At 53.0% G+C, this 24,608-nt stretch overlaps 1 protein-coding gene across 1 annotated transcript in view; it reads right to left on the bottom strand.

Annotated features, from left to right (window-relative positions):
- LIMD1 (LIM domain containing 1) overlaps window positions 1–24,608 on the bottom strand; it is a 63,994-nt gene that overhangs the window by 26,913 nt on the left and 12,473 nt on the right. The window contains exon 2 of the mRNA XM_059389551.1: window positions 8,156–8,257. Coding sequence (XP_059245534.1) covers window positions 8,156–8,257 — 102 coding nt within the window. The remainder of the gene's footprint in view (window positions 1–8,155; window positions 8,258–24,608) is intronic.

Here is a 24,608-nt window from a genome sequence, read left to right as displayed (position 1 = left end):
GTGAGCGATCAAGGTGTCTATGAGACCAGAGATCAGAGGAGCCCCAAGAGAGACCTCGAGAGAGGACAGCACCTCGGAAGGTGGTATTCGCCTCGGTGGACATGAAGGGTGAGGGGGACAGGCACTGGTAGGGGCGGGGGGTGTCCCGGAAGGCCAGGGGACTCTGCAGGAGGGCGGGTGGAGGAGAGAGTGGCAGGACAGGAGATAGGCAAGGGGCTGGAACTGGTTTAAGGACTGGGACCAGAGAGCCGGGGTGCGGGCCCCCCAAAGGTGATCCTTGAACACCCGGCCTCCGTGCGTTCTCAGAGCAGAGTCTGGGAGCCCATGTGGTAGGGGTTCTCTTCCCCCTTTTAACAACGGGCAGGAAAGTCGTGCTGGCATTGAGTCACCAAGTCAACAGGCTCTTGGGCAGCATCTGGCTTTGAAGGCAGTGGAGGCACGAAGAAGAAAGCGTAGGATCTGCTTCTCAAGGGAACGGGCGGGGAAGCCAAGTGAGCCGTCCCAGGCACCGCGTACAGGCACGGCACACGCTCTTTGGTCTTGTTTCAGTACTGGGTCACGGGGAAGCTTCTCCCGTGTGTATTTTTTTTTTACAACGTGATCCTATTGCCTTTGTGATGTCTAAAGCATGAAAATAGTAAATGTCACTGACCATTCCTTCTTCATAAGTGAACTTTGGTTCAGGAACGAGATGCCTTCCCTGTACTGTGCAACGTGCTGGCCTCTAGCCACGTGTGGTTATTTACATTTAAAGTTCTTTTTTTTTTTTTTTTAAAGATTGCATTTGTTTGAGAGAGAGAGTGAGTGGGGGTGGGGGGAGAGAGCAGACACCCCATTGAGCAGGGAGTCCAATGTCATGCTCGATCCCATGAGCCTGAAGATCATGCCCTGAGACGAAGGCAGATGCTTCACTGATAGAGCCACCCAGGGGCCCCTACATTTAAGCTTTAATTAAAATGAAATACGACATTCAATTCCTCGGTCTCACTAGCCACGTTTCAAGTGCTCAAAAACCACGTGTGGCCACAGACTGCTTCGAGTCTGGAGTTTGGGAAACGGGGAGCCGGAGGCCAAGGGAAGGCTGAGGCGGGGCGGGGCGGGGAGACAGATCCCTGGGGGCGCTCATCACGCACGTGCATGCAGGCCTCTCCTCCACGGATTTCAGGAATCGGGGTCCGTGCGGCTGCAGCCTGGGGGTCTGGGTGGTTGGGGGCTCCTTGTGACTGTGACCAATCTCCAGCAAAGGGTGAGAACCACCAGTGTGAGCAAAAACACACACAGCGGGGCCACCTGGACCCCAGTCCCCCACGCACCAGCCATCAACGGCTCCGAAACGCCACTTCCTCTTGTGTAAACAAGCGTGGTCGGTTAAGGCAAATGAGGGGCCTCGAGAAGACAGAGCAGTGGCTACCAGCAGGGGCTTGGATTCCAGCCCATGTCAGGGGCAGAGAAGCCCCATGGGATACGGGATGGAAACTGTGGGCGCAAAAGAAATCATCAGTGAGAGGACCTGAGGGAGAGAGGAAGTAGGGAGGGAGAGTCGTGCAGAAGGAAGGGGAAAGGCCTGTGGGAGTCAGGGGTCTGTGGGGGACCAGAACGGGGAGGGTGCGCGTGTGCCTTTGTACACTCATGCGTGTATGTGTGTGTGTGCGCATGTGCGAGTGTGTGTACATGAGTGCGTGAATGCGCGTGTGCGTGGTGGGAGGGTCAGCTTTTTGGTTTTATTTGGGCCTTTGACTGATTGGGCAAGGATCACCCACATTAGGGAGGAAAACCTGCTTGACTCAGTCTACCCGTCGTTACTCTCGTCTGGAAACTTCCTGCCAGACACACTCAGAACAATGTGTGACCTAAAGCATGGGCACGTCTGGCCCAGTCAAGCCAACACACTAAATCCACCAACTACCCCAGGACCAGAGGTGAGGACAGAAATTGAAGAGAATGTTTGGGAGACAGAACACTTAAGAGAGAAACGAAGTGATACTCTTAGCAAGAGAGCCAGAGAGGCCCAAGGAGCATCAGTGATTCCAGAATGTTCAGAACTTACTCCCTAAACCCAGGATTCTAGCGTGGAGTACCTGGCACCTGGTATGGTGTCTCCATGCCGATGACAGTGTAGTGACGCCCGCATCCAGAGTGCCCTCCGTCCTCATGAGTTGAGGAGACAGGGGACACACGGGGTACCACCAGGTAACACTCTGGGTCTGAGAGTCCCAAAGGAAGACAATGCAGATTTTTACCCCAAACCACGCATGTGCGCTATCGGGCACCTAAAATGCTAGGGTAATTCACCCTGGAGTCTCCCTCGACCGTACAGCGCTCCAATATCCCAGACCTCGCCATTGTCAAAGGCACGAAGGATCTGATGCCTTCCCATGGTCCCCCAACGGTCACAGCCTCTGACCGGACCAACACCCTGAGCTGGGAAACCCGCTTGGGCCCCAGTACAGGTGTCCCCAGCAGAACTGGGTTCGCTAGCGACAAACGCAATAGACCCTCTGACCCCACGCCGAGTCAAGGTCGCCCCTCTGCCCTCTCCTGACCCCCACGGCCCTTTGTCCCGGCTTGGCTCGTCTCTTTCTGTTGCTTCCTGATTTCTTCCCCGCCCACGGGCTTCCTTTAGGACGTGCCCACTCTTCCTTTCTCACATTCTTGATCCCTGGCTTTTCCCTTAGATCCAGCTGACTCACTCGGCTTACCCATAACTGCTGAATGTGACAAGAAACATGGGCATGACTCAATGGCTCAGAAATGCAGGCATCGGAGCCTTTAATCCCCATCTGTGCCGTGGGTTCACCCGGCTGCGGATGGGGTCCCCTCTCCCCTAACCCAAACCCCCGGCATCTCTCCTGCACTCGCAACCAGAAAGTCTGGGAAACCCAGCCTTGGCCATCACACAGCCCTGGGACTAGATGCCGGGGGACAGAGCCAGCTTGCTTCCCCTGGCACACGTTCCCTCCAAGTGGAGATCATCTAACACAGGGGCAGAAGCAAAATACACTCCCAGGCCTCTGTCTGCAACTCAGCAAACGGAGGCTGCTAAGAATGCTTGAGTCCCTGGACGTCCCAGGACTGGTTCGCCAGCGCCCAGGGGTGCAGGGCTCAGCGTGGGGTCCGCCGACAGGAAGCTAGGAAGCACATCTATGAACCACTGATAAATGTTGTGATGACTGGTTTAAGGAAGCAGGAGGGCCAAGAGCTAAAGGAAGACCTCCCTAGTGCCAGAGCCACTATTTCAGACTCTGTGAGTATTTTCAAATGCTGGCAGACAAAGTAATATACAAAGTCCCCCCCTCCAAAAAAAAAAAAAAAAGGTAAACATGATCTCGGGGGCAGTATTTAGACTTTGCAAGGAAAACAAAACAGAAAGGCGCCTGGGTGGCTCAGCCGGTGAAGCGTCTGCCTTCGGCTCAGGTCATGATCTCAGGGTCCTGGGATCGAGTCCCGCATCAGGCTCTCTGTTCACTGGGGAGCCTGCTTCTCCCTCTCCCTCTGCTGCTCCCCTCCACTCATGCTATTTGTCACTCTCTTTCTCACATGAATAAATAAAACCTTAAAAATAAAACCAGTTGACAAAAATCCCCCGACTTCAGAACCTGCTGGATATGATGGGGTGTCAGTCACCAACCACCGACTTACTCAAGAACCTCTCTTCCACCAAGTTGGGCTTAATTCTCATTGTTTCCTTTCCTTGAAGTAATGAAATGGTACTTTTTTAGAGCTCTAGATGCAGGCTTTTCGGTAACTCAGACAGACTTTGGCCTGACTGGGTCTAAAGGGGTGAGATTTCAGGACGAGATCCATTCATGATCTCTAACGGCGCAGTGTGTGGTTTTGGGGAGGTGGATGGGCAACCGCGTACACTCCTCATCTCACGGTACGTTTTCCCGGAGGCTCAGCTGGCACATCACAGCACACCTCCAGCGACACTGAAAACCACCCATCCTGGCCGTGACTCGTACATCCCAGCACCGTCCCGAGTGAAACCCTCTGGTCATCTGTGGCCTCTCCCTGAGCTCAGACCTGTATTGGCACAATTTCCATCTGCTCCGACCTGCCTGCCCCCCCATCCCACGCCCAGGCCCCAGTTCTTGTGCTCTGTGGGCTTCAGGGCAGGAGGGCACAAGGAGTCTCCTATCTGCTCCATCATTTCCAGCTCATAGAGACAAATAAAATCACAGCAACCATGAACGTGGACATGGCAAACAGGTTTCACCTGGACTTCAGGATGGAAGTTATTCAGTCTTCACAAAATGAACAAAATCTGACATTTTGCAGGGCACCTGAGTGGTTCTGTGGTTTAAAGCCTCTGTCTTCGGCTCAGGTCATGATCCTGGGGTCCTGGGATCAAGCTCCAAATCGTGCTCTCTGCTCAGCAGGGAGCCTGCTTCCTCCTCTCTCTCTGCCTGCCTCTCTGTCTAACTGTGATCTCTGAGTGTCAAATAAATAAATAAAATCTTAAAAAAAAAAATCTGACATTTTGGACCCAAAACTGCTGAAAGCAAGGACACGGAGCCTTGCCTTCCCTCCCCTTCATGGTCTGTTCTAGAAGGTGCTGAGGTGGCCCCCTTGACCCACACCTTCTTCCTCCTCACCACCCCTCTCTCAGCCACAACTGGGCGCCAGCATCTCCTCAGGCCAGTGGACACGCGGCGTCTGCCACGGAGCGTGGCCGCGGCCAAGGTCGAGCCTGCTCTCTGTGCTGACCCTCCTTCTGCTCCACACTGTGCCAATGGCTTCCCGAGGGCCCCAGTTGACAGCACTGCCACTTGGGGTGGGCAGGAGCAGCGGGGGTCAGGGGAGATTAGGGAGACATACCCCACACACACATCCCCATGGCAACCACACACACTGGCCATCCGCAGAACCGTGGAGAAAGGCGGGACTTTAACAAACCACATGAATACCCCCCATATCGCGCCCACATTCCTCCCGGGAAGAACACCACAGAGACAATTCAGCAGAGGGAAGAGAGGGTCCAGAGGCACGGAGACATCCGGGCAGGGAAGCGGGCTGCATGTAACCACTGGAAACCCCACGTGAGCCACGTGTCCCAAACCCGTGGCACGAGGCCGCCGATGCCTCTGTAACGGCTCAGATCGTCCTTCTGGAGGCCGCGGAGGTGTGGGTGAGTTCACGGCAGGTTTACGTCAGAAAGGACGGAACAGCACTGTGATCCCAGCTTGGAGAACTGCATATCCGCTGGGACAAACCCTGGCAGGGAAAACGTCCAGGTAAAAACACCTGTGCCAGGGCGCCTGGGTGACTCAGTTTAGGTTAAGCAATGGCCTTTGGCTCAGGTCATGATCCCGGGAGTACCAGGATCGAATCCTGCATCGGGCTCCTGGCCCGACCTTCTGCTCTCTCACGCTCTCTCTCACTGTCTCTCTCTCAAATAAATAAATAAAATCTTAAAAAAAAAAAAAAAAGCAAAACACACCTGTGCTGGGTCTCTCCCCCTATTCTTCTCCCTGTGCTCTGTCCTGTGGCTTCTTGTCGGGGTGGGAGTGAGGCAGCAGGGAAACACAGGTGTCTGTGTTGGGGAGCCCTCCGCAGTGCCCCGGAGAACTCGCACCATCCACTGAGGCGTGGGTTTGTCTGAGGGGCGGCGTCTGCCACGGAGTGTGGCCGTCCTCCCGGGACACAGCGGGTGGGAGGCTGCAGGCAGGCTCCGGATCAGCATCGTCCATGGGCGCCCGCGGCTCCCCGGGAGCTGTCCCAGGCCAGACAGTCTCTCATCAGCCTCCCCCCAGCACAGCCCTGCACCTCACGGCGCTGGCGGCTGGCATCCCGTGACTCCCACCCCCACCGGAGTCTTCTGGACCCTTTTGTTTCAGTGTCCTCCTCCTCAATGTGTGGGACAAGGACCCAGGGGAGCTAGCTGGGTGCCCCTCTGGGGTATCCTCGGCAGGACCCCGACACTCTGTTTTCATAAAGCATCAGTAACAGCCGGGGAGTGAGTACATAGGTACAGAATTCTATTTCCATGGCAGACAGCGGGGTAAGCTAGATCATTTTCCTAACGAAACAGGAAAGGAGAAATCACACACACCTATATGCTCACTAACAGACACACTCACGGACCAGAAAAAAGGGGCTGTGCGAAGCTAATTAGATCCAGGAGCCTTGGATTTGGGTGCTAGCGCCATCGCGAGGTCTTCGATCTCAAGAAATTCTCTTCTCCTCTCTGGAGCCCCACTTTTTTTTTCCTTCTGCCAACAAAGGAGGGAACAGGCCCAGCCCCAGCCGTGCCGTCTGCACGGCGCCAGTGTTCACAGAGACACACTTGAGGACCTGCCGGGCCAGGATGTGGAGGGCCCAGGGGCCTCCTTCTGCTGAAAGGAATCGCAGGGCAGTAAGAAGCCAATGGAACAAAAGTAAATTACTTCTAGCACCCAACAGAAGCTGCTCAGACACCTACTGGCGTCTCCAAGTGCTCCCCACAAGTGCAGAGGAAGGTATGTGCTTACCCACGACAGGAGCGGTGCGGGCCCCTTGGGGAACAGGAGTGTGCAGCATTGCCCCTGGGATGAAATGTCTGTCCTTATTCCTACAGCAGCTCTGTTCTAGGGCCCAGCCTGCTGGCACGAAGTCTCAGAGAGTGTGGTTCACACTACGTGACAACACTGGGGCATGCCGAGCTCAAGACAAAGCCATTTCTTCCACTAGGAGAACAGGGAAGGCTTCTTGGAAGAGGCAGCCTTTGAGCTGGGCCCTAATGGCTGGACAGAACTTAAACGTATGAAGCAAGTGGGGAGAGCAGATCCTGTGGGACAGTGTGATCGGAGATACAGAGGCAGAAGAGAAAGTTCAGTTTGTGACAAATTATAGGAAGCATTACGACAGAAACCAGAACACGAGGGCCTTAGAGGCTAGACCCAGAAAAATCCCCAATCAGCTGTGTTTTCCTTAAGTGTCTGTGTTGGTCATCATTTGAAGAAAAATTCAACCCATTATGGAAATGCATGTTAGTCCTGTCCCGACAGACTCAGCAGTGCCCGTCCCCCACTAGCCCTGAAAAACTTTCTTAGTTCAACTGGCAATTGTTTGAGATGAAAACCAGCTTCTACTTAATATTTTCTTTTCCCCTGGAAAACAGCAAATATTGAGAAACAGTTACAGGAGCCAAAACGGAAAGATCATTTTCTAGGAAGAGGAAGGATCGCAACTCTTATACAGTTAAGACTCAGACTACACTGTCTGCTTTAGTCACTGTGTGTATGCGGGGTAGAGATGCCCACAGGTGTGTGTGTTCACAGGCCCAGACACCCCTGCAGTGGACACACACGGGCTTTCACGCACACACTCGTACCTCACACGCACGGAGCGGCCTCTAGATCAGAGCAGGGTCACAGAGTGCTAACAGGACCCGTCTCCCATGGGGCGGGTTGGCTGGTCCCATGGTGGGAGAGGTAACTGACAACAGGGCAGACGGCGGGGAATCCCAACACTTCCCCCACTTGAGACCTCTGATAATCATTACAAACCTGACTTTTTTTTTTTTTTTAAGTTTTGTTTTTTTTTAAATAAACATATAATGTATTATTAGCCCCAGAGTACAGGTCTGTGAATCTCCGGGTTTACACACTTCACAGCACTCACCATATCACATACCTTCCCCAATGTCCATAACCCCACCACCCTCCCCCAATCCCCCGACCCCCAGCAACCCTCAGTTAGTTTTGTGAGATTAAGAGTCTCTTATGGTTTGTCTCCCTCCCGATTCCATCTTGTTTCATTTATTCTTTTCCTACCTCCCAAACCCCGCAGGTTGCATTTCCACTTCCTCATATTAGGGAGATCATATGATAGTTGTCTTTCTCCGACTGACTTATTTCACTAAGCATCATACCCTCTAGTTCCATCCACGTCGTCGCAAATGGCAAGATTTCATTTCAAACCTGACGTTCTTACAGCTTGCTTTGAACCCACTCAACTCATTACCAAGGTCGGCCCTCGGGGGCCTGGCACTCAGGGCCTGTCCCCTTCCTCGAATGGGCCCTGGTCTGGGGCTGTAAATGACACCAGCCTGCCCGGCGTGGGACTGTGGAAGGCCCGGGTCAAGCGTCTCCAGGAAGGATGCTCATCCCTGTCCCCCCTTTCCCGGGCCCCACGCTCCCTGTCCCCCCACCAACGCCCCCCCCCCCACACTTACTGCAGGCTGCGCAGGTGAAACACGCGTCATGGTAGAGGTTCCCCATGGCCTGGCAGGCCTGGCCGGCCCCGAACACGCCTTTGCTGCACTTCACGCAGGCTCCTGAAAGGCAAGAACATGCCGTTGAGTCGGGGGGTGGGGGGTGTAAACCGAGTCATTAAAAAAGCCAATGAACAAAGTGAGATGTCTCTCCCCCCCCCCCCCATAACCAGCCTATCACCGAACCCCGTGGATTACTCCTTTGAAATCGATCTCTCTCTCTCCATCAGCTTTTCAACTGCAGGAAAGAGCTTCAGGCCCCAGCCCCGCTCCCTCACCCCCCTGCTGTCCTCTACGCCAGCGTAACAGTCAGAAAGTCTCTGCTCTGTCACCCTACTTCCCAGCCCAAAGCCTTTCAAAGACTCCCACCGTTCATCAGATGATGTCCAACCCACCACACCACGATCCTAATAGCCAAGCACAAAGGTCAGGCGATTTCAACAACATTGTTTCCTTCAGTTCTCCTTGGGAACCAATGAAGGTGACTATCCTGATACAAAAGTATCAGGCCCCCAACCCCAGGTCTGTCAGAATGCAAAGCCAATGCTCTTTCCTGCCCCTCACCTCCAAACAAGCTCCCCCTGGGCCCCTGAGCTTAACCTTTGCTCACAGGCTCCCTGGCCAGGTGCCCTACACCCACCTGTTGTCCCTTCAAGACCCCAGGCCCCCCTACTGCGCTGCCCTCCAGCTCTGAAGACAACATGAGGAGACAGGCTCTAATCTTCAGCTTCCCACCCAACTCCTTTCCCACGTGGCAGGAGTTAGCCTGGTACCTTCTCTGCGCATCAGCTCTCAATTTGGAAAAAGAGGTTCATTCCACTGCCCTGCATGTTCCCAGGAGCGGCCATCAAGGGCGCTCTGCAAACGACCAGCTTCCAGAATGGGTTGCCTCCGCCCCAGACGGCAAAGCGGAGGTCCGGCTCTTGGACTTGAACGCCACAGTCCACTGGCTACATGACTGGAGTAGAGGGAGAAACATCACAGTGACAGAAACACTGTGTGAGATTAAAAAAAAAAAAAAAAATTCAGGGAATAAATATACCAAAATAGAAAGAATGGTTTCTTGAGGTTCTAAAATTATGGTTGGTTTTACTTCTTTGCATGTTCTCTATTAAAAAAAAAAAAAGTTCTTGGAAGAGCAGGCGTGACTTTATAGCTAACAAAAGTCTAGTGTCAAAAAAGCATCTGAATGTAACATTAAGATTTTTTTTTTAAGATTTTATTTATTTATTTGACAGACAGAGATCACAAGTAGGCGGAGAGGCAGGCAGAGAGAGGAGGAAGCAGGCTCCCTGCTGAGCAGAGAGCCCAATGTGGGCTCGATTCCAGGACCCTGAGATCATGACCTGAGCCGAAGGCAGAGGCTTTAACCCCCTGAGCCACCCAGGAACCCCTAACATTAAGATTTTCGAACACACACACATATGTGCACACCCAGGGTCCAGCGGCCAATGAGCTTGAGTTCTTGGTCAGCAGGAGCTCGGGCACCCTCTTTGAAATCTGGGTCAGGCTGGTCTCCGGCTGCAAATCCCCAGGCTTCTGCCTACAGGGTAGGAAGCCCCACGTTTCAGAGTTCTATTGATTCAAGGTCACGGACTGCGTCTCCCTCAAGGAGGTCCAAGCTAACACCCGTTTTGTGCAATGCACCCACAGCGACCACACCAGCCTCGCAGAGGGCACACCAAGCCACGAACCCTTCATCAGTGCTCCCAGGGGAAGCGAGTGAGGGTGCCTGCAGGAGGAGTGGGGTATCAGCCTGGAAACCAAGCTGTCTCGGGAAATCGTTTATGGAAAGCTCTAGAGGGCACAAGCAGTAGTTCCTGTCAGTTCTTCTGTTTCGGCATTTTATTATGAGATGTTCAAACAAGCAGAGAGGTTGGAAGAAAAAACAGCCATACGCACCCCCCCACCCATTCTACAATCGTGAACAATCCACTATCAATCAATCCAACAACCCCTCTTAGTTTTGATGCATTTTTTAAAAAAAGATTTTATTTATTTATTTGTCAGAGAGAGAGAGAGAGCACATAAGTGGGCAGAGTGGTAGACAGAGGCAGAGAAGCAGAGAAGCAGGCTCCCTGCTGAGCAAGGAGCCAGATGCAGGACTTGATCCCAGGACCCTGAGATCATGACCTGAGCCAAAGGCAGTGGCTTAACTGACTGAGCCACCCAGGTGCCTCAGTTTTGATGCATTTTTTAAAATCAAGGTGAAGGCAGCAGTCCACCTCATCCCTAAGCACGTCAGCCTGTAAATCATTAAGAGTTTATTATTCGCTTACAATTATTTTTTTATTTTTTAAAGATTTTATTTATTTGAGAGGGACAGAGATAATGAGACAGAGCATGAGTGGGGAGGAGGGGGAGAAGCAGGCTTCCCTCTGAGCAGGGAGCCTGACACGGGGCTGGATCCCAGGACCCTGAGATCATGACCTGAGCCAGAGGCAGACGCTTAACTGACTGAGCCATCCAGGTTCCTCTACTATTATTTTTTCAGGATAAAATCCATGAACAGTGAAATGCACAAATGATGTCTACCATCTGATGGGTTTGGACAGACGACCTAGGAAATGCAAAAACAGAGCAAGAAAGAATATTTCCAGCACCCTAGCAAATTCCCCAGTGCCCTCACCTTCCGTTTTCAACACATGTGATAATGAAGGAAAACACTGTCTCCAAAAACATCCATCTCAGGCACTGGCAAGGCACTCACTAGACCATCCTGAGATCCATGTCCAAAAACACCCATTCCAAGCCCCTAGACTGGCCTGACTCCAGATCCCCACAACAGTCAACAAAGCTCTCTTTGGGCAGTAACCGAAGTACAAAGGAGACCATCCCCAGACTGGACAGGATGTCCAAGAAAGAGAATTCTAACTCTGCCCGGGAATAGGCAACGAAACCACCCCCGAGGCAATTATCACCTCTTCCCTGTCGATCACTGTGGCCTCTTGGCTAACGATGTGAGATGTGAGCAGCAGAGACCAGAGGGGCCGGGAGACCCCGCGGGGTGGGCAGCCCTTTCACCTGTCCACAGGGTGGGTGTGGGAAGAGGGCCAGCCTTCTAGACGGGGCCCCAAAGAGGAAAGGCCCGATGCATCTCGGAGTCCGTGGGATGCTGCCAACTCACCAAGAGGACGTGGACTCCTGTTGGTTGGGTCTGGGGAGTAAAGTCAGACCCCTCTCCCGTTCCCTCTCGGAAAGCGAGTGGCAGGACGACAGCATCACCAAGGGGACAAGGACAAGTGCACGGGCCTCTCGGGGTTTCCCGTGTCTTTATCGCGGTTCCACAGGCCTTCCTCCCCACCCCCCCACCCCCAGAGGCTTCTCCTCTGGTTTCCTCTCCACCTGAGGGGCTCTGACCTACTGGCTTCTGCCTCCCCCTGCCCCGACTCTGACTCCTGCAGCCCACGTCCTCCAGGCTGCTGACCCCCTTTCCCGCCTCTCCGACCATCCAGCACGGGCACAAAGCGAGGAAGGAAGCCGCTGGTGCTCTCAGCCGTCGGTCACGCAGCGAGGAAGAGCCCGTGAGAAGCCAAGTAGGTGGGAAGGTATTTCATCCCTGGGCCTTGTGGTACATGCACAGGAAGGTACTAAACAGGCAGGAAATAGGTCTAGTCTTCCTTTGGTCGGAAAAAATGGAAAAAAAAAAAAAAAAAAGGAAATGTCATATTCTAGGGAATAACGTACCTACCCAACTTCATGATGGGAGTTTCCATCCAGTGAAGGACTTGTTGGATAAACGCGTTTTATTCACAATCTAGAAAGGCCCTGTAACTGACAGACACACAGCCAGTAGGTCTGGGAGACGGAATTCGAGCCCAGGTTCCAACCTAAAGGTCCTGTTCTTCCTATTGGGTTGGCAGCTGTGGTGATTCCCACCACACTCTGGGGGTGTCCTTTCTCACATTCAATACACTCCCTGCTTGCGGATTTGAACCTAAGCCCAGCACTGCCCCAGAGCGCCCACCAACCACCCCGGCCCACCTCCCCCTTCTGCCCTGTCCCCGGCACACAGCGCTGTTTTCCCACCTGGGACCCCAGCCACGGGGCTTTCCCCCACACAGACCCTCACTCGGCCCCTCCTGTCCTCCCAGCCCACAAAGGCTTCTCTGTCACTCGCTCGGAACCAGGCTCCCTCTAGATTGCCGGGGACGGTGAGCGATGTGACTGCCCTCGGGGAACGGTCACCCAAGGATGTGGGAAACTAGAATCTGCCCCCTGTGATAGGAGCGCTGACCAGTGTCACCGGCAGACCTGCCCTGGGAGTTCACTAAGTGCCCAGGGCTCGTGACCTAAGAAATATATCCACTGGTCTCTGTCCCCAGTTCCTTCTAGTACTTGGTCTTTGACCCCAGTTCCTGACACAGAGCTCCTAAATCCCTTGGAATTTCCTGGTGATGGGAGCATCCCGGATGGGGGCTGGTTGCTGGGAAGACCAAGCCATGATTCGAAGCTTAGAACTTCCTCCCCCACCCCCATCCTTCCCAGAGGGGAGAACGGCTGGAAAGCAAGTTAATGATCCATCATGTCTACATGAAGCTGCCAGAAAAATCCCTAAGCATGGGGTTTGGACAGCTTCTGGGAGGGCCCATGCGTCCACGTGCCGGGAGAGTGCCCATCCCCTTACTCCACGGGGCAGAAGCTCCCACGCTTGGGACCCTCCCAGACCTCACCCCATGCACCCCTGCTTCCTGCTGGTTCTTCTGGATCCTTTAGCACACACCTTATTATAAAATAATGATTTTATATTTCCCTGTTTCCCTGAGTTCCATGAGCTGTTCTAGTGATGGTTGAGCTCGAGGAGGAAACCATGGGGACTTGTGATGGCAGCTGCCATGACGGCAGTTTTGTGGGACGGAGCCCTGGTCTGTGAGGGCTGTGCCACCCACGGGTCAAGAGAGTCAGAACTGAATGGGGTCTCGGGACAGCCCACTGGTGGCAGTAGGAAAGCCTGCACATCTGGTGTCAGGGCACCATGAGTATGAGTAGTAGCAGGTCCGGGAAAGAGAAGACAGAGTCCTCGCAAGGCAGGGCTCAGCAAGAAGGCTACTCAACCCCTTCACTTTCATGTGGCCCCTTAGCTGTAGGATTTTAGAGAAATGCCCAACAGCGGAAAAGAAGAAAAATGTCATCCATGTTACTCTTATCATCTGAGCTCACAAACCAGGAAGAAAGTAAGGGGAAGAAGGAATTACATGTTTAGAAGAGAGGGACATGCATTTCTCTCCCCTGCAGTTAGACCCACTGCCTGAAATCTATTCTCCAAACCATAGCCAGCATGACCTCTTGGAAAACAGCTTTAAGGAGATATAAGTCACATAGGGTAAACATCACACATTTAAAGTGTACAGTTTGGGGACGCCTGGGTGGCTCAGTCAGTTGAGCCTCTGCCTTCGGCTCAGGTCATGATCTCAGGATCCTGGGATCGAAGTCCCTGCATCAGGCTCCCTGCTCGATGGGAAGTCTGCTTCTCCCTCGCCCCCTGCCCCTCCCCCTGCCTGTGCCCATTCGCTCTCCGACAAACAAATAAAATCTAATTAAAAAGTTTAAAAGATGGGGCGCCTGGGTGGCTCAGTGGGTTAAGCCGCTGCCTTCGGCTCAGGTCATGATCTCAGAGTCCTGGGATCGAGTCCCGCATTGGGCTCTCTGCTCAGCAGGGAACCTGCTTCCCTCTCTCTCTGCCTGCCTCTCCATCTACTTGTGATTTCTCTCTGTCAAATAAATAAATAAAATCTTTAAAAAAAAAAAAAAAGTTTAAAAGAATAAAGTGTACAATTTGATAACTTTGACAGCTCTAGAAACCTACGAAGTCACTGCCACACTCAGGACAGTGAACACACCCGCCATCCCCCAAGATTCTCCCCCACTGTGTGCCTTTTGCACGTCCTCCTGCCTCCATTCCTCAGGCAACCACTGATCTGCTTTCTGGGATCACAGACGAGTCTGTGTTTTCTAGAGGTTATATAAATATGCACGCTCTTCGGTCCGGCTTCTTCTTGCTGCACGTAGGAAGTGTTCATCCCTTGCCATGGCTGCGTAGTGTCCCGTGTCTGTCCAAACACATCACAATGCGTTTTTCTGCTGCCCTGTGGATGGACGGCTGAGATGTTTCCAGGGTGGGACCGTGACAAGTAAACGCAGCGACTCACGCACAAGGGTGCATACAGAAATGTGTTTCCTTTCTTCTCGGGGCAAGACCTAGGGGCTGAACGGCTGGGTCTTACAGTAAGTATACGTTTAACTTTCTAAGAAGATGCCCGACTGATTCCCGGAGAAATTCAACATCGTACAGCCCCGCCGGCAGTTTACCAGACTTCTAATTTCTCCGCATCCTTCCCAGCGCTTGGAAGGACAGTCTGTTTAATTTTATCCATTCTACGAGGGCCACAGTGACATCTCCTTGGGATTTTAATTTTCTTTTTCCAGTGACGAACGATGTTATGGCCTGAGCAACTTCTCATGTGTTGATTTACTGTCTCTATCGTCTCTAGGGAAGGGAAGGGGCTGTTCAGATCTTTTGTCTGTTTTTTTTTTTTTTTTTTTTGGTTAAGCTATGAGAATTACTTTTATTCTTTTAAAAGATGTATTTATTTAAAGGGGGGAGGGGCAGAGGGAGAGGAAGAGAGAGAATCTCGAGCAGACTCCATGTTGAGCACAGAGACAGACGCGGGGCTCGATCCCATGACCCTGAGATCACAACCTGAGCTGAAATCAGGAATCGGACACCCAGCTGATGGAGCCACCCAGGCACCCTGAGAATTACTTTTGTAACAGGGATACAAGTGCTTTTCTCAGATGCATGCTTTGTAAAGAATTTGCTAGAGTCCTACTCACTCCAGCTGCTTTATCTCCTCGGACTGTCAGCTGCATCTGAACACAACAGGAGTCGAGCGGGCTCTGCCTCAACTTCCCTGTGTCACAGCCTGGACTCTGTCTCAAGGCAGCACATGGCAGCCAACCACGGGGCCTGCCTCACTTGCTTCCTGTCTCTCAAAAATCACCATTCTGTGTTGACTGATGTCCAGTGTCCTGAGAACCTTTGGTCTAAACACTTGGTCTGGTTTTGGTTCGTTGGTGGTTTTTTTTTTTTTTTTTTTTGGGGTTGTCTCAGGAAAGAGGTTATCCAGCCCTGTGACTCTATCTTTAGAATTGTGGAGCACAATTTAGATGTGTTTCTTCCTTTAATAACAGACCCACAGAACATCATTATCATCACTTCACAGGCAAAGAAACAGATGTTCAATGATTAAAAAGAATGCCCAAAGTCGGGATAAGTAGACACTGGGTCCTCTCTAGTCCACACACTGCATTTATTTATTTTTTCAAAAGATTTATTTATTTATTAGACAGAGCAAGAGAGCACAAGTAGGAGGAGCAGTAGCAGGAGAGGAAGAAGCAGGCAGGCTCCCCGCTGAGCAGGGAGCCTGATGCGGGGCTTGATCCCAGGACCCTGAGATCATGACCTGAGCCGAAGGCAGACGCTTAACCCACTGAGCCTCCCAGGTGTCCCCACACACTGCATTTATAAGAGGGATTAAAAGAGTAAAGAGTAAAGAGGCAGAAAAGGTCCAAGGGCTCCAAGTTTCATGTTTTCACATGTTGGGGCACCAGCAAATCCACAAATAAAGCTCGCTGGGCGGGGGGGAAGGGGGACAAGCACAGCCCTTTCTTGGCTGCAACTCTGAGGCAGAGGCCAAACCCACCCCTCCCGACCAGAGACGCGGCCTGGGGTCCTGGGCATGATGAGACCTCAGCAGAAAATGTACCTGTGCCCGGGGCCTCTGCTTCCCAGGATGACTGCAGGAGCTTGGGGAACTGGGGCGGGGGCGGGGGTTAGGGGCAGGTGAGGGCGGGTGTTTTGAAAGATCTTTGGACTTGGTGGGGACTTCTTTCTACCATGACATTTATCATTTTGGTTGGCTTCCTTCTGGCACTTCCATTAACAGAAATGATTTGTCAGAACCGTTTGAAGATCACATTAAAACTGAGCAGAAGAGGGGGCACCTGGGTGGCTCAGTGGGTTAAGCCTCTGCCTCCGGCTCAGGTCATGATCTCAGGGTCCTGGGATCGAGTCCCGCATCAGGCTCTCTGCTCAGCGGCAAGCCTGCTTCCCCTTCTCTCTCTGCCTGTCTCTCTGGCTACTTGTGATCTCTCTCTCTGTCAAATAAAAAAAAACAAAACTGAGCAGAAGGGAGTGATTTCCTGTATATTCCTGCCCCCTCCATGTGCACTGCCTCCCCCCGCCATCAGCATCCCCCACCAGAGGGCTACATGTGTTCCAACGGATGAACCCACATTCACACACCATCACCCAGAGTCAGAGTCCATAACTTACATGAGCTGCTGAACACCCAGTGGGTTTGCACAAATGTGTCTGACCCGTCTCCATCATCACAACAGCACACGGAAAGTTTCACTGACCTCAAAATCCTCCGTGCTCCCCCCCGCTCATCCCTCCCTCCCTCCCCCAACCCCTGGCAACTGCTAATCTTCTTAGTGTCTCCATCGTTTTGCCTTTTCCAGAACGTCATGGAAGTGGCATCGTACAGTACGTGGCCTTTTCGGATTGACATGCCTTGCTCGGTAATATGCATTTAAGGTCCCCCCACGTCTTGTCACAGCTGGATGGCTCATTCCTCTTGAGCGGCGCTGGGTAAGACGCCACTGTCTGGACAGACCACCGTTTATGTGTCCGTTCCCCTCCTGAAGGACATCTGGCTTGCTCCAAGCTTGGGCAATTACGAAGAAAGCTGCTATAAATACATTGGTGCAGACGTGTTTTCAGTTCTTCTGGATAAACACCACAGCGCGACATTGCCGGGATGTATGGGAAGAGTATGTTGCATTTTGAAAAGAAAAAAAAAAAAAAACTGTCCAAATGCCTTCCAAAGTGGCCATCTGGGATTCTTTTAAAAATCATAATATTCCCACAGGAAAGGGCAAGGACTAGGGACACTTTCCTGTTTTAAATGATGTACGGCGGGACGCCGAGAGCCACCAGGGACTGTTTGAGTGCCTCGTCCACCTGTCTTTCATGGCTTGTGGCCCAGGTGGGTCTCGCGGTTTATGTCTCCTCTTACCTAACAGGACGATGAGCTCGAGGAGGGCGGAGACCCGGTAGCTTCTGGCTCTGGCAGCCCCACAGACCGAAGGAACACAGGGGAGGTCCCGGACAAGGACTGGATGCATCCGAAAGGCAGAGTCCAGGGAGGGGAGGGTGGTGCAGGTTGGGGAAAAGTTAAGAAAGCCAGAGGCAGGTGCACAGCTAGGATGATCAATGTGGCTGCAAGGAGCCAGCTGGGCTGGACACGAGGAAACTCCCGATGGGGCCCCTGGGACATGGGAGGCGACAGGAAGTACAGTCCTGAACGAGGAGGTGTGTGTGGCGCTGGAGAGGAAGGACAGGGAAAGACAGACACACGTCCCGTCATGCACCGCAGGCAGCAGGCCAGACTCATGGGGGGACCCTCCCCAGGGTTTGCAGGAGGGGCCAGGTTTCCTGCTGGGAGAGTCTCCGGAGTCCGTGGAGGACCCCTGTGGCTCACACCTCCTGGGGCTGCTTCCAGGCAGAACCTCCTGGAAGACAGAGCCCCTACCTTAACCCTTGACGGGCTCCTTCAAGGTTGATCCCTGTCATCCAGGAGGCTAGGGGAAGAGGGAGAGGCACGGCCTCTGGCACTGGTCCAGAGCTTTCTATGGTCTTCCAGGTGCTAAGAAGAAATACTGGGTACCAGGCGGAACACAACTAACACGGATGGTCATGTCCTGAAGAAGCCAGAACAGGGAGAACGGGCCTTAATAGAGGAGCTTTTCAATTCACCGGAAGCGGACAAAAAGCCAGGAACTGGACATTTGATAATTACTGTTCTTACCACGGCCTGCTAAGGGCCCGGTGATGGACAGCTCATGTCACCTCTCTGTGCAGAGCTGTGGTTCGCAAAGTGCTTTAGAGAGAAAGAAACTTTTCTCAAATCAATCAATCAGTCAATCAGTGAAACCTCAAATCCATAGAACAGAGGAAAGGTAAAGCTCTCTGGCCTCAGTGGGACTGAACCGGCTCTCACTATGGCCCCGGGCATTCCCCCACCCCCCCCCCCCCGCACCCTCCCAAGCTCCAGGAAAACTACTGGAGAACCAGTAACACAGTATTACTGATCAAATGCAGACACACCTCGCCGGGGGCCATGTTCCACGTGAAATCACGTGTTATCCCAAATTGGGATTAAACGATCTCCCAGGCACCCAGAGCCAAAAAGCAACTTTGGGTTAAGGTCACAGCCCCTTCCCCACTCCCTTGCAAAGGCTGGATTGACGAACAGGGAGGCCAGAAAGCAGCCTCAGCGTGAAGCTTGGAGACGACAGGACTCCTGCCTCCTTCCCGCGGATGGCTGGGCAGCCAACCCTGCAGCCCTCCTTTGGCCAAACACACAGCCAACCCGGGTGACGACCCAGGGGGTACCTCTGGTTGGTATGATAAGGTTTGAAATAAGAAGGCTCCATCAGACTAGCCCACGGGGCCCTGCAACCTTCCCCGGCCTCCACCCCCCTAACCCCAGCTCTGGTCTGGGCCTTGCCCCATCCCGGTGCCTGCTCTTCTCTCCATGAGGAGGGTGGCCGCCCCACCCCACAGTGGCCACCCCAGGGCATCCTCTCTACTCCGCCCCGACACCACACACCACATGGGATCGCACATCCAGGACCCCCCTACTGTGCCGCAAAGGGATCAAGGCAGGGGTCAGGGCAGGCAGTCAAGCTTGGGAGTTGGCTGGGAGGGGGCAGTCTCCGTGGGGCACAGGTGAACGAGTTATGCTGGCCACAGGTTGAACAAGGCTTTTCCTTGGCTGAAGGCTGCAGCCTGTGGACCCTGGTGGCTCTGGGAGTCAACAGGTTCTGCAAAAGGGGCCAAGCGTTCGGGGCAGAGCTGGACCAATGACCCCAGCAAGAGTCTTCCTCCTGGCTCCACGGAAGTTCACAACCCCCACCCCCGGAGGCCGTGGGTGCTGGGCCCCCTGACCCCCCACCATGCCGATGGTCATTCTCCACCACCACCTCCAGAGACTCTGGTTCCAGTCTGGGGATGCGGCCAGTGCACCTCAGATGGATCGAAGGGGCAGCCAAGGTCAAGAGCTGTGGGTGTAGAGAACACAACCAGCATCCTCCTACCTGCCTCTGCCCTCTCTCCCATGCACCTGAAGCTCCAGCGCCAAGGGGAGAACCTCTCCCCAAGCCACAAAGGAAGTATTTAAGGCCATTCTGGGTTACGGGGTCATTACGCCAGCCTGCTTTCTTCACTCTGAAAGCTGCTCGAAACCAATGATGGCTTCACTTCCTCGCGGTGGGGAAGGAAGTTTCCGCCTCAATTTCCTAATCCCTGCAGGCTAGAAGCTTGCCTTGCCACGCTGCCCATGGGTTCCAGGCGGCCCCAGGGCACTCCCGTTCTTGGGCCTCAACCCTTCCCTGCCCTCCACTCCCCACAGGAACACAGAGTTCAAGGGGCCCCTGAGCAGGCCCTGCACCCCCGCCCGGCTCGGCAGCACCCCGCCCTGCGCCTCTAGGCTCCCCCTCCTCCGTCCTTCCCCCACTGCCCGTCTCCACCCCCCACCACTGGCACCCTTCCCAGATCCGATCAGCCAGCCGAGGAAACAGTCTTCCCCCTTGCCAGGAGCCACGTGCAACATGGGATACCACACGTCACTGGCCCTCAGGCAAAGACGAGGAACAATGACAGTGTCACGGAGGTGCAGCTCGCGGAGCTGGTGCAAGCCTAAATGTGGACAAGGCTTCGGGACAGCGGTGTGGCACCACGTGGCAAAAGCCCTAAAAAACTTTCACACCACCTAACCCAGTAATTTTTTTTAAAGAATTTATTTATTTATTTGACAAAGATCACAAGTAAGCAGAGAGGCAGGCAGAGAGAGAGAGAGAGAGACAGAGAGAGAGAGAGGAGGAAGCAGGCTCCCCACTGAGCAGAGAGCCTGATTAGGGGCTTGATCCCAGGACCCTGAGATCATGACCTGAGCTGAAGGCAGAGGCTTAACCCACTGAGCCACCCAGGCACCCCATGACCCAGTAATTTAATAGGATTTTTCCTAAGCAAAAAAATCAAAGATGCGGCCCCAAATGGGTGCGCACAGAGGTGGTGAGTAGATCGGCGCCTGCCTAGGACTGGGGGAGAAGAAGCAGGGAGCGTCTGCCAGTGGGGGAGGTCTCGCTTTTGGGGGGTGAGAAAGATATTCTAAAATCACATACTGGGCCGGGGGGCACCTGGGTGACTCAGCCTGCTAAGGGTCTGCCTTCAGCTCAAGTCACGATCTCAGTGTTCTGAGGTCGAGCCCTACAATAGTCTCTCTGCTCTGCAAGGAGTCAGCTTCCCCCCTGCCTCTGTGATCTTTCTTGCTCGCTCTCTCTCAAAGTAAATAAATAAAATCTTTAGAAATAAATAATAAAACATTTTTATAGACATATACAGGATAAACATATATACATGTACAGTATACATTTGGCGGCTACACCACCAAATTGTATACTCTCAAAGGATGGGCTATGGTGTGTGAATTACCTCTCAACAGAGCTGGCACAAAAAACAAAAATGTTCACACAAATATTATTAGAACACTAAAGTATGCAATACAGAAAACAAGGTAGACACCCACATGCAGAGGCAAAGCTAAACAGGGACAGGTCCTGTTTTGTTTCCATGGGACTGGTCCGGCGACTGACTGAGTCCGATCCTAAGGAAGCCTGCTTGCTGGCTGGACAGAGGGAAGACTGGCTCACCACCAGAAGCGACCTACACTCTGGCCGCCCCTGGGCAGGGAGCTCCCTCCTGCGGCGGGCTCCCCGGAGGAGTGAAGAGGGCTTTGTCCGGAGGGTCCGGAGAAGAGCTTCCTGTGGCCCCCAGCTCTCCACTCTGATTCTCTAAGGACTACATAAAATTAGACTCTGGCTGGCCTTCAAAAAAAATCACGCCGGTGGGCTGACATAAAGCCTCCCAGTGGGTACCAGAAACTGAACAGAAGTAGCAATTCCAACAAGCAGCTGAAGGAGGAAAAGGTTCACTGGCTGGCTTCTGAGCGTGGTGTTCGGGCATCCCAAGGGGCCCTCCACCAGGACAACTCCTGCCAAAGACTCGATTCTCCAACAAAGTTCACACTCATTCACTCAGATACTTAAAAATAAACTATCTGGGGCGCCTGGGTAGCTCAGTCGGTTAAGCGTCTGCCTTCGATCGATGATCGATGATCCCGGAGTCCCAGGATTGAGCCCCTCATTGGGCTCCCTGTTCAGTGGGAAGCCTGCTTCTCCCTCTCCCTCTGCCCCTCTCCCAAGCTGTTCTCTCTCCTACACATAAAGAAGTAAATAAAAATCTTTTAAAAAATGAAATATCTGTGTGTACAAGAACGAAGCCTATCTCAACAGTGACCACCCCTAGTCAGAATGACGGGCCCCTTCTATCATGATTTCTGTTTGTTCAGAGTTTCTGACTTTCCCACAGTTAGTTGTGCTTAAGTTTTTAGAAATGGCAAAAACCACAGAAGTGTTCTGTGTTCGTGAAAGCTGGGGGTGGAGGATCAAAGCCTTGTGAGCATTAAAAAAAGGGATGAGGGCGCCGGGGTGGCTCAGTGGTTGAGCCTCTGCCTTCGGCTCAGGTCATGATCTCAGGGTCCTGGGATGGAGTCCCGCATCGGGCTCTCTGCTCAGCGGGGAGCCTGCTTCTCCCTCTCTCTCTGCCTGCCTCTCTGCCTACTTGTGATCTCTGTGTGTCAAATAAATAATTTTAAAAAAAAAGGTTATTAGCCATACCTTTAGGAAAAAAAAAAAGGGATGAAAATCACTGTATTTCAACAGAAGAAGCTGGTAGGGTGTCAGTCAAGTGACACCAGGTCAGAAGGTCAGAGAGGAGCTGGTTTAGAAAGTCACCCATGGGGCAGAACCCAAAAGAAACCTGTGACACAGCCGGTCAAGAACCACAGAAGGGCTCTTGTGGCAGAGGGAGGGGGTTGTTACAGGGCAGGGCGCTTCTGGAAAGCTTGTTGGCAGCTGCTGAAATGCTAAATATCCTCCTGTTGTATGGTCCAGCAATTCCACTCCTGGGCATCTACCCGGGAGAAGTGGGTAGAGCAGATCTCCACACAAACGATCCCAGCAGACTTATTATTCAGCCCCCAAGCCAAAGAACCCAAACATTCCTCCGCAGGGAAATGGAAAAACCAACTGCGCACTTGTGGAATGGAATACTCCTTCGCAGTGCAAAAAGGACGGACATGGAACACACACAACAAGAGAGATGAACGTCACAATCTCTGAGTGAACTATTCCAGACAAAAGAGATCTACAGTCAAGTCTCGATATTCACTATGTACAAGGCTCCACAAAGTCACTGCAAATACCGGATTAGTGAATAGTGAACCTTGCTCCCAGAGGAAATATAGGGTTAGGTTCCTGCCAGCCTCTGGGCACAACCTTTTCATCAACTAATCAGTACATAACCTTGTTTTATCTGTGCTTCTGCTGAAAGACACCTGATGTAATATGCATTGTTGATTTCATTAAGGTTGAACTCAGGGCCCACGGCACCAGGACTCTGCGCCTGAAGGAAGCTTATCTAGCACAGGTTAGATAAGCATGACAGTCCCCATGAGGCACATCGCGCAGCCTCCTTGAACTCAGGAATACCGGGCAGCACTGCACTTGGGGAACATTCTGAACATAAAATTCACCGACAAAGAGCCCAAGAATGCGAAAAACATGGCACTAAAGAGACGGCAAGGAAGACGCATGTTTACAGGATGACGCCCAAAACAAGCAGGCAGAGCACGACCCCGCTCACCCTCAGCTGGGATTGTGTGTGGGGCCACACCTCTGTGCGAGTCCTCAGATAATTGCCAGAAAGCCACGAGTGAATTTCGGGGTTCCAAATAAATTTTAGCAAATAGGCAAATTCGCAAATGCGGAATCCGTGAATAATGAGGATCGGCTATAGGTGAACACCGTATAAATACGTGTATATTGTGTTTTAGGACAGGTAAAACTAATAAATGATGAAAAAGTCAGAATAGTGTTAGGGAGGGGTGGACACTGACTAGAAGAGGCACGAGGGAGCTTCCCAGGGTTGGAACTCTTCTAGATCTAGACAGGAGCACCCGTTACATGGGTGCGAGCATTTTAGTGTAAACCCCATCACACAGCACATTTCAGGGAATGTAAGTGCAATTTTTTAAAAACACAGCTGCAAATTCCTTGACACATCTTCCAACCAGAGGTGGGGGGAATGCGCATGAATAGGGGAGGGCTTGGCACTCTTTGACCAAGGGAGCATAGCAGAAGTGACACCCAGCCACTTCTACGGCGGGGTCAGAAAAGGCCACGCAGCAGAAGAGCCCTGGGCCTGCCCCTGAGTATCCAGTGCAGAGGTGGAAACCCCACAGAGTGCACAGCTGGGCTGAGGCCCTGCTGGTTTACTCCACATCGGTTCCTTTCTTCCTGCCCCCCCAACCCCGCCCTGCTTCCTTTGCTCTCTGGCTGTAAACTCGGGCAGAGCTGCTGCTCCCCACACCCACACCTCAGGCATGGGTGACTCTGCGGGGAGGTGGCCAGGGGCCACGGGCAGAGGAGGGATGATTGGCTCTGAAAATGGCCTGACCTCCGAGGCCAGCCACCAAAGGGCCTCTGTCTCAGCCCCACCACCAGAGAGGAAGGCGTCAGCCATGCTAGAAGAGGCCTCGGACAATCAGCCCTTTGGAGGCTGCCTGGAAGGCCACCCAACTTGGCCACTCTCCCCAGGCCAAGGCAAGGCCTCCAGAGCCCAGCCAGAGGGGCAGGGTGTGGGCCCATGCTGGCCGGGGCCCAGCAGAGCCCAATCCCAATCCCAGAGGGCCTCTCCCACCTCTCTTGCCAGAAACACTGTCTTTCCTTTCTCTAAAGACGGCAAGGGGACGAGCGGTCCCTGCTTATCCTTGCTAGACTCAGTGTGTTACAAAGGTCTTGGAAAACTGGCTCAGCTACCGCCACCACCACCTCGGACCCCAAAGTACCTTCTTCCTCCATCAGAAAGGACCCACTGTGAGAGCCGTCTTGGCCCCTCCTGCAATGGGCGTATGGCCTCAGTGGGCTCGTTTCAGGGGCTTGAACGGAACATATTACAATCTTCCTGTTTAAGCATTTGTGGATCAGAACAGCCCCACTGGGCGTGGCCTTCAGGTGGGACAACGTAAAGATGCTTTCGTATTTGGAAGCAAACAATAATATTAAGTGCCTGCCCAGCCAGCAGTCCGCACAGGCCATACTCCAAATGCTTTAGGAAGCACAGCGGGGACGGACAGAAAAAGCGCAGGCTGCCTGCGAGTTTCTATTTTCAAGTAGCCACACTTAAAGAGCAAAAATGGGTGAAAGTGGGGTGCCCAGGTAGCTCAGT

Source organism: Mustela nigripes, chromosome 2, assembly GCF_022355385.1.
Source record: "Mustela nigripes isolate SB6536 chromosome 2, MUSNIG.SB6536, whole genome shotgun sequence".
Classification (NCBI taxonomy): domain Eukaryota; kingdom Metazoa; phylum Chordata; class Mammalia; order Carnivora; family Mustelidae; genus Mustela; species Mustela nigripes.
The sequence above is the reverse complement of the archived record's forward strand: the minus strand, read 5'-3'. Positions and strand labels throughout refer to the sequence as shown.